A 10,113-nucleotide genomic window follows, 5' to 3' on the forward strand; every position below is an offset into this window, starting at 1 on the left:
CAAAAAAGTCTCACCCACAACAGTACAATATAGCATGGTATGTATATACAGAGTGTGAGACAGTGTAAACTGACAATTTTCCAAATCAAAGTCTTATACTATTCATACCTCATGTCTTTGTTCCTTTTCCTATTAATTCGCTCTTCATCATAACTATCAAGCTCATCAAAATCATAATCTAATTTTCTTCTCCTTGACTTACAGCAACTAATCAACTTCTTGATCCCAGTGATACAGAGAATTAGCAGAGGAAACACCACCAGAGCTGAAATGATTCCTGGAATAGCAGAAGACAAGAAAGTGAATGAGTTAACATTGACAACTAAAGTTAGTGTCAGTAAAATCACACCATCCAGTCCATTAAGAAAACCGTCTTTGTATGGCTGAATCCAAATATGAATCATGGCAATAACAACACAGGCTGTTTGTAGACAGTACAACATGGTATAGTAGTTGCTGTCACAAATAAACACAATTAAGATAACCACTAGTCGGCAGATAAGGTAGTAGGAAGCAAAGTAGCGATACTTGCCTTTGTAGCAACTTTGAAACTGGTCAAGTATTGGCATAATTTTGATGAAACTCATTCTAGGATTAATGAATGGTTGTAGCAGTAGTAACAGTGGCATACCTATCACAATGATCAATCCGGACAATGCAGCAACAGCACCATATAAGGCGTGACGGCCTGTGAAATATTTGTAGCTTGGAGACAAATACACGTAAACATCATCAACACCTGCAAATGTTAGTGGCTTTAGTAACTGCAATGAAGTGGATGCTAGTGATGTATATGCAAGCAGTAACAGAAGACAGATGACATGTATTATACAGTGGCTGACATAGTAGGCAACCTTTGGTCGGTGCCTTGCAACAATGATGATGACTATTAAGAACAGTGAAATTGCTATTGCGTGTGAATACTGAATGAACTGTTGATCGATTCTGCTCAATCCTTCTACAAAGCACAGCTTACCAAATAATTGTGGTGACAGTTTAGCAAAACTTGACAGTATGGCAACTAACTGAAACACACCATCAGTAATGTAGGGATTGTTATCCAACAATATATCCACAATGCTGTAATAATAAAGTATCCCATACACGTACCCTGATGATATTTGACGTCGAAAGTTCATCACACCAAACACAGCTCCTACTATAGCTATCCAATACAGGACAGTCAATACTAACACTAATGATGTCATTAAAGGAGAACACTGGTGATGGCTGATACAGTCAGGTGAATTATATGCTAGAGTATATCCTGAACTGCATTCACTGCAGGCTACTCCCATCCTGTGTAGTTTACATTGGTCATTTAATTCTTGTGGTAAAATACAATATCCTGGTCTGGTTTCCTGACGATGTTTCCCATACTCACAGTACTGGTTAGGGCAGAGACATACAGTAGTTGCATTATTAATAGTACCAAACCAATAGCCTCGTTTCATCTCATTATAATCATCAGCACACTTTACAATATCCTGATGTTGGTAACATTTACAGCAATTGCAAGTTCTGTCATAATAGTATCCTGGAAAACATGGTACAAGCTCAATTACTACTGAGGTAGAAATTCTTTTGTTAAAAGTATCAAGTACAGATGTAAGTTTGAGAGTGACATTTCTACTTTTTGACGTGACCTGCTCGCCAGTTAGAGTGAGACTAAGAGCTGTGATATTGTCAACAAGTACACGATCGTCAGCCAGTTTAATACCAGAACAATTTTGATGACACCGGACATCAAACTGAGTTGGTACAGTACAATGATTAAAGTAATCCATGGTAGATCCATTGAATGAAATCCGATGGCCTAGAATGTTGTGTTTAGCAAGGTATGTGTCAATACCAATTTGGACACCATCCTTTTCTGCAAAGTATAATATTAGTGAGTGTGGTGATGAAACTAGTGCCTTAGACAAAGACACGTCATAATTGAAATGGTATGGGAGATATAGTATAGAATTAGTATTGTTATAATCAGGATTAACTATACAATGTCTGTGAACATTAAAATACATTGAATTGCCAGATATTCCAGCATCGTTGTTGGTAAATGTGGAATTAAAATCAAAATATGATGATTTAGAATAAAATAATACACCACAGTTGGAGCCAAGGTCTATGTACATTGCACCTCCATATAGAGCAGCTGAATTGTCAAGAAATTCTATGTATACGTTTCTATCTTCATTGTCAAAATAAAATTGAGTTCCACTTTCAAGATAAAGTGCACCTCCATTGTTGGCAGAATTGTTACTGAATAGTACGTGATCACCAACTACAAATGTAGACGATACCAAGTGTACGGCTGTACCAATGTTGCTGCAGAATCTTGATCCATCATTCACACGTATATGTGTAAAGGTGGTACCAGCTGATATGTACACAACACTATTTCCGCCACTGTTACTAGTAAAATTTGACTGGATAATTATACCTGTCCGGTACATAGGCCCAGTATTCACATCTATAATAAACAAAGCTGCACCTTCCCCATAAGCAGTGTTGTGTTGAAAGAGAGAGTTTGTAATATTGACATTGTTAATTGTGTTAGCAGTTTTAAGAAATAAAGCACCTCCGGCTATGCCCATGTAATTATTGGATAAAAAATTCACATTAGTGATAATGAAGGTGTTGTTCATTAAACCATTGAGAATAATAGAAATGACTCCACCACCAGTAGGACTACCTGTCATCTGACTACCCATCACTAGAACTTCATTAACAATTACCATGTGTGATGACATTCTACTCTGTGTGGTAAAAATTTTTACAGTTCCATTATTATTGTTGATAAAGTTACAGTACTGTATGGAAACAGTATATGCACCGTTATCATTTGTGGCTAAGTGGAAGGCTGCTGCACTACTGCGTTCAGTAGAGGCACTGTTGTTTGTAAAGTTAGAATGCTCAACTAAAATAGCAACTCTATTGCCTGGTTTTGCACTACGGATGGCACCAACTATGCCACCATTACCATTTTTGGTAAAGGATGAATTGGACAGTGTCAGAAATGTATCACTATGGCTTACATCAAATGTTGGAAACCAAACACCTTGTTGTGTATTATTAAAAAACACTAGTTCAGACAAAACAATTGGTCCAACAAAGCTAGTTAAAACATAGATATATGCTCCTCCAGAATTAGACAAAAATCTAGTTCGATTAATAGTTAAACTAGGGTATGATTCTGGAAGAACAAAAACAAAAAGCCCATATGAACTGTAGTTATTGTGACCAAAGTATCCATTACCCACAAAACTGCTATCCAAAATCGTGATACTTGAATTTGCATGATTAGCAGCGTAAATCAGTAATCCACTGCATCCATCTGTAATGGGCTGCTTTTTTATGATGTTAGAGGAAAAGTTGGTGTTTCTAATGATGATGTTAGAACTGACTTGGCTTATACCTAACGCACAGACTTGAGATCCATGATAAGTACATCCCTCTATTGTTATATTGTGAGCACCAGCAAAATAAAGTCCTGCCACTGTTTCCTCCTTGTTAGGATCACCACACTGTTCCCATGTGATCCCCTCAATGATTACATCACTACATGACTTACAGTACACACTTCCACTATTGTTACATTTGACAGTAGCACCATTACCAGTTATTGTAATGTTGTGTAGGTTTCCTGATCCCATAGGAGTGATAGTGTTTAGTGTAACTGATTCTGATGTGATGTGTACAATGGAATTGCTCTTTAAGTTTTCTAATGCAAAGGACAATGAGCTGCAAGGACATGATCCATCCACACAGCATGTAGTGCTATAATTTCCATGGTTGTTGATGGTGACCACTGTACTTTCTGTATGTTGACTTGCTGTGATCATCAACAAAGTCAACACTATCATAAACCTAAATACAGACCATTACAATTAATGTGGTCAACATACGTACGTACTATATACTAAAAACTCAATGTAAATCTGAACATGCAGATAGGTTCTGGACCATGGACAAAGAACTAATCAAAGCCTTCAGCAATTGTGCTGTAAAGCCTTAATAGTGTCCATTTGGTTCCTCAGTATACTTTGAGATAAGTCACTCTTTAAGAGTTCCTATGGATACAACTACATGAAATTAACAAGGAGAAAGCATCCTGACTGCCTGGCAAACTTTTGTAAGTTTTCAAGTGTAAATGTGCAAAAGGGGATCTTCCACACACATCCAGCTGAACTAAGAGAGGACTATAACTTTATCGATGTCCAAGAAACATAAATCTGAAAGTCACTGTATCCACTAAGCTACATAATTATGTTGATGCTCACCACCGACCAAATTTCAAGTCAATATAGCTTTTCCCCAGCTGAAGTTACAGTCAAAGTTGGTAAATTGGATGTGTGTGGAAGACCCCTTTTTACAAATCCAGTCACAAATGGGATGGCTGCAGGATCGAGGCTAGCCAGATCCAGTCATGGATTATTTTCACAACTTTTCAAACATACTTACAGTGGCGTAGCTACCATTGAGGCAACTGAGGTAGCTGACTTGGTAAAAATGCTCAACAACAGGCTGAGCAGGCCTGAGTTTTGGCACCCCGGATTTTCTACTCAAATGTTACTAGACAGCATTACTGTATCACACATAATAGAATCTATGGCTGTAGTACTAAGGAGGGCCGGAGCCCACAGTGACACAATGCTGGACCACCTTTCATCTACTTGAATTTGTAAAAAGATTGAGATACTCTAATAGAGCAGTCATCATAATATACTCTAATAGAGCATTCAGTACAGATTATAGTCACTATTCTTGTTACACTGCTTGGTCTAAATCATTTACGGTTATTTTATGTTAATTGTCTTTAGTACTTTTCAAAACTTCCAATGTGTCAACTGCATGGAATTGCATTGAGCTAATTGATCATGCACATCATGCATTAGCAGTTACAATCAAAAACAATAGCCTCCACATGCCATTTCAAAGCATATATTTTCTTGAGGGAGCATGCCACCCAGACTCCTTAGCTTGACATGCTTAGCACATACAGTTGAGCATCACATGAAAGAGATAATCTCTGACTTTAACATCACATCAGATCAATGAAAGTGTAGAGTGCATGACTGTGACCTCTGTAAGTGTTGCAGTCTATGAATGGCTTGAACACTCAAAATATCTCTGGAGTAAGTCAGTTTTTTTTTGCACTGGTTGAATGCAATTAAACTAGTCTAATAATTGAAGCATGGTATACCATAGCATTAACTAAGCTATAGCATTACTTATGACATGCTCAGAGTCTTCTAAAACAGTTACTTCCATCCAACCAGAGAGTCAACCTGCACCACCGGTGTTTGTGAAATTGTGAAACAGTTGAGTCAGAAGCAGACCCTCTTAATTTGGTCAATGTATAAACTTTGCCTTGGTAAAAATTTTTCCTGGCTACGCCACTGACTTAATATTTTTAGTGGTCTCTATTCCCTATCTAAAAATGTACTTTTCTAAATCCATTTATGGATTAGTTAAACTTTTTAATTAACACCTTTATAGTGCAACAGAAATTTATCAAAGTGTCATGATATTTTGTAATAGCCTTGTCATTATAAATGTCTTATTGGTATTGCAATGCATATTAATTCTGCGAATGCTATCCCACTGGGGACCTGTGAGAAGACTTAAAGCCTGTGAATACTAGTCTCACATTGCCAGATCACTATTTTTGCACAGGGCTTATCAATTTGAGATCATAAGTGCATGCACAAAAAAGTGGATGCTTATCATTTCAAATCGATAAGCCCCTGCACAAAAATGTGGTCTAGCAACGCGAGACTAATCAGACTATGTCAATACAGGGAGTCTGCAACATGTAACTAAAATGTGAAGAAAATGCAGAAAAAAAATCCCAGACCCAGTGGTGACTTGATCCCCAGTAACATAGAGTCTAGGCATGCACCAAAAGTGCCACAACAGCTGGGATCTGAGATCTTCTCCGCATTTTAAATATCAACTTCTCACCAGCAAATAGTTTTATGAATGCTAATGCAAGTAGCTACCTTGTGAAATAAAGGAAATAGTGTATATGACAATGTAATGTAGCTACCGTAATTTGCTTTTTTTCGTTGTAAAATAATTTTCGTATGCAAAATTTGTACAAATATTTCTTGCACAATTTTTATAAAAGATCGAACTACTCTAATAGAGCAATCATTTACGTAAATCATACGAAAATATTTTTACACGAAAATTTTTATCACAAAAAATTTTTGCATGAAAATAAAGCAAATTACAGTATAGCTAAGTTTTCTATAAAAGGAAGTACAGTGGAACCTCTCTTATCTGGGCGGTCTGGTATATACTACTGTCCATATCTCAGAAATGTCCGTAACTAAGAATAGGATGCTATATATGTTAAAGTGACTAACTTAATGTTATTGTTGCTATCAGTTAGTGCTATGCAGTTTAGTGGACAGAGGGGGACTCGAAGTCACTAGAGAATATTCATGGTCACTTCCCTGGGCTGTAAAAATCCAATATTACCTAGCTAGCAACCAAGTGGTAGTTATTATTAGTAGAATAAACAAGCCACCAAACACGTAAACACATTGGCGGATTTAGGGGGTTTCAAGGTTTCCACAGAAACCTCCTTTGAAAAATGATTATGCATCAGTTGAGTATTTTAATTAATTATTGTGGTATGCACCTATAATACAGGTTTTTGCAATTGAATTCGGCAACTTTGCAATTGAATTCGTCCCGTTTGCAATTGAATTCGTCGCTGTTGCAATTGAATTCGTCCCGTTTGCAATTGAGTTCGTCGCTGTTGCAATTGAATTCGTCCCGTTTGCAATTGAATTCGTCGCTTTTGCAATTGAATTCTTCGCTTTTGCAGTTAAATTCGTCCGTAACAAGAATGGCAGCTGGAGCAAACACGAAAACATGATGTAGCAGCTGCTACAAGAACTTGTTCAAGTACAACGGTAGTAAACAACTCTTTATAAGGCAATAATTCTTCCTCTACAGCCTATCCAGCAACATTCCAAACTCTACTACGCCATTCGCGATGGGTGTGGTCACTCGCGAGCGAGGGGTCCGCCACGCTTTAAATCTAATTTATCTGAGATTCAAATCTCTTAGAATCCCCATGCAATCTACAAGAATCTTCTCAAATCTCCGAATCTCTGTGAAATCTGCCAAATCCATTAAAATCCATGGAATCTTTAAAATCTTCCTAACCTTCGTGACAATCTTTTACAATCTTTAAAATCTCGCTGAAATCTTTGAATCTGAGACTACCACAATCAAATCTTAATCTTCTTGTTAGTAAATTTCAGTAAACGTTTGGATATTTTACTCTAGCTCTTGCTTGTTAACACGTATTCTTGCACCTAGGCCTGTTCGTCCACGCGTACTGTGCGATTATTGGGTTCTTGCAGTCTACGTATATTGCCAGAGATATAGCCAGTTGTTCCCGAGGTTGTTTCTTCTTCGCAACGCCTTTAGCTACTTGACGAACTCGTTGGGACAAGCTAGTTAGTGACCCTGACTCGGATCTTTGTTAGGTGAGTCTACATACTGAATTCACACCTGTGAAAAGAGTGAGCATGGTGCATGTACGGATTCATATTGCTCCTGACATAATAGCCAAGATAAAACTCAAATAGCTAACAGCTACATCTCTTTAGTGAGCTCTTTAGCTAAATCAGGAGTAGCTAGCATGTCTCGTCAATATTCACATTCTTGAAAATCATCATGCAGTAATTATAATCAACACATCTCAATCTCTATATTCTAGATATAGTATAGACCTTGATATAGACTAGCCAACATTCATGCGACAAATGAAAAGTGTAGCTACACATGTGGGATCCCTGCTTTTAGTGATGCGAGTAGTGATATTTGCTATGTAGTTTAATTTGTTATCCCACTCATATGGGACCTCAGCTGTGAAGGCTACACTGTTAAAATTCAGGTGTACCAAAAGCACCTTTAGGGGTGTCCAGTTGCATGTTTAAAAACAACTCCCTTCAGGTGTTAGAAAAGGGTGCTGTGGTGACACTTAGAGGGTGTGAAAAAAGAGTGCTAAGGTGCTGCAAGAAATATAACACCAGAGTGTAAAAGTGCTACAAGAGGTGTAAGTCCAGGGTGTGTGGTGCGGTACACTGTTAATTTCCAACACTTTCGTGGGGGTGGATCTCCTCCTATACCTTCATTTTCATTGATGATATATTTAGGAAACACATATTATGACCTGTGAAATACAGTAATTCAACATGATTACAAGTACACTTACTTGCTTGTCTACACTTTATATGTAAGTTGCAATTTGTACTTATAACGTAACTACCAAAGAAACTTTTAATTGTGGGATTTCATTCACAGAAACACCCTTGCAGGTGCAAAGGGTGTTCCCATTACACCTCATCAATGAAATATAGTTGTATTGATTATCATAATTATACAGAAGTGCAGCACTTCATGCATAGTAAACAAATTTCCTTTAGCACAATGTAAAAGCATTTATGCAGCTATTGTTTGGAAAACCAATCCATATTAATGACCGAATTTGACAAAATAAGGCTTACACGCACATCCACTTTATGACTTTGAAGTACCATAACTCATTCATTATGTAGGAGTATGCCATTAGTTTCCAATTTTGAACTGGTAATTTACTATGCTATGGAAGGACTTTGTGCAAATGTTAGGCCAATAGCTTGCTGAGTAGTCAAGTTACAGCTGGTTAAAGTCAGAAAATTGGATGTGTGTAAAAGCCTTGTTTTGTCAAATCCGGTCACATATTTATTGGTTTAGATTTAAAATTGCCAAAGCACACATATGAAATTACACCAGAGATGCATCTATTTATTACCTTTCAGATACTTGAGTATTCCTGCCAAATAAGAAAGAAAATCAGATAACTTTAATGAGTGAGCTAGCTAGCTCACTACAGTAAAATGCATATTTGTGCATATGTGATGAATTAGATAATGTCTTGATTGGTGTTCAGGGGCTGTTTACAGCACAGTCCACAAGTGCAGTCAGCGACTAAATGTGATATGCATGAAATGTACTTAGGTGGGGTAAGTAATATGTAGGAGATAATAGTTCACATTTGCTATTTAATGAGGCAAATTTGAACTATCATCTCCTACACATCACATACACCACAGGAGTTCACACTATGTACAACATGTTTGGAGCATATCGCATACACATGACACTTCTTTTGTAGTGGAGGTAGAATCACAGCTGCTCACAAAGGAGTGGAAGGTGGGCTGTAGAGGAGTGGGAAATAAAGACTGCAATTGAAATCCAGACATGCATGAGGTTACAGAGCTGTGCTGGCTCCTAAGTGCCTGGTATATATGCAGCAAAAGCAATTATCAACACAGAATATTATGTTGGGCAACTAAAATAGGCCATTCACCAATTCCTGTCAACCCAAGACAGTCAACCTTACCAAGGCCAGAAATTTCCATTAAACTTTTCACACCACCTGCACCATTAAAGCCAGCGTCAAGTAGTTTGAGCTTAAAACCATGAACTAGTATGGTAGTATGGCAATACTCTGGTATTTGATTTTGTCTAATGTGCAATTTGTATCAGTTTTGTAAAATCTGATACTGTTAATAGCTACTATTATATTTCACTTGAAACTGCAGGTGTTCATCTTGCATGATAATTCAGGGCAGGTGCTGTTGTCATGGGGGCCGATAAATCACTTGGCCCATAAATAAATTGCAGTCACGTATTTCTGCCACATTTCTAACAGTGTTAGTAACTGTATGCGATTACATGTACATTACACCCTATCATGAGGTGTTAGACCTCTGTTTAGGGTTTCCAATGAACAATTAAGGGTGTTTACAAAATGGTAACACCCAACAAGTGTGACTATAAACCTCTTATGGTGGTAATTATTTTCAAGGGTGTTGCAACAATACCCCCTTGATTTTTAGAAAATCATAGGTGTCATGGTAGCACCTAAGTTTTAACAGTGTACTGAAAGCCTTTGTCAGTATAGGGAGTCAGAGACATGCTGGCAAGAAGAATACAGAGAAGACTAATAATCCTTGCTATGGCTCCATAACCATAGGCACACGTCTTGATTGTATGTGGCTGTGGATCAAGTCACAACACGGCTGGCTGGAGTCTCTGAAA

At 37.6% G+C, this 10,113-nt stretch overlaps 1 protein-coding gene across 3 annotated transcripts in view; it reads right to left on the reverse strand.

Moving 5' to 3' along the window:
* Positions 1-10,113, reverse strand: part of LOC136267820 (uncharacterized) — a 40,185-nt gene that overhangs the window by 720 nt on the left and 29,352 nt on the right. For all 3 annotated transcript variants that reach the window (XM_066062999.1, XM_066063000.1, XM_066063001.1), the window contains exon 2: positions 109-3,870. In XM_066062999.1, coding sequence (XP_065919071.1) covers positions 109-3,870 — 3,762 coding nt within the window. The remainder of the gene's footprint in view (positions 1-108; positions 3,871-10,113) is intronic.

The sequence above is a fragment of the Dysidea avara genome, chromosome 9, assembly GCF_963678975.1.
Source record: "Dysidea avara chromosome 9, odDysAvar1.4, whole genome shotgun sequence".
Classification (NCBI taxonomy): domain Eukaryota; kingdom Metazoa; phylum Porifera; class Demospongiae; order Dictyoceratida; family Dysideidae; genus Dysidea; species Dysidea avara.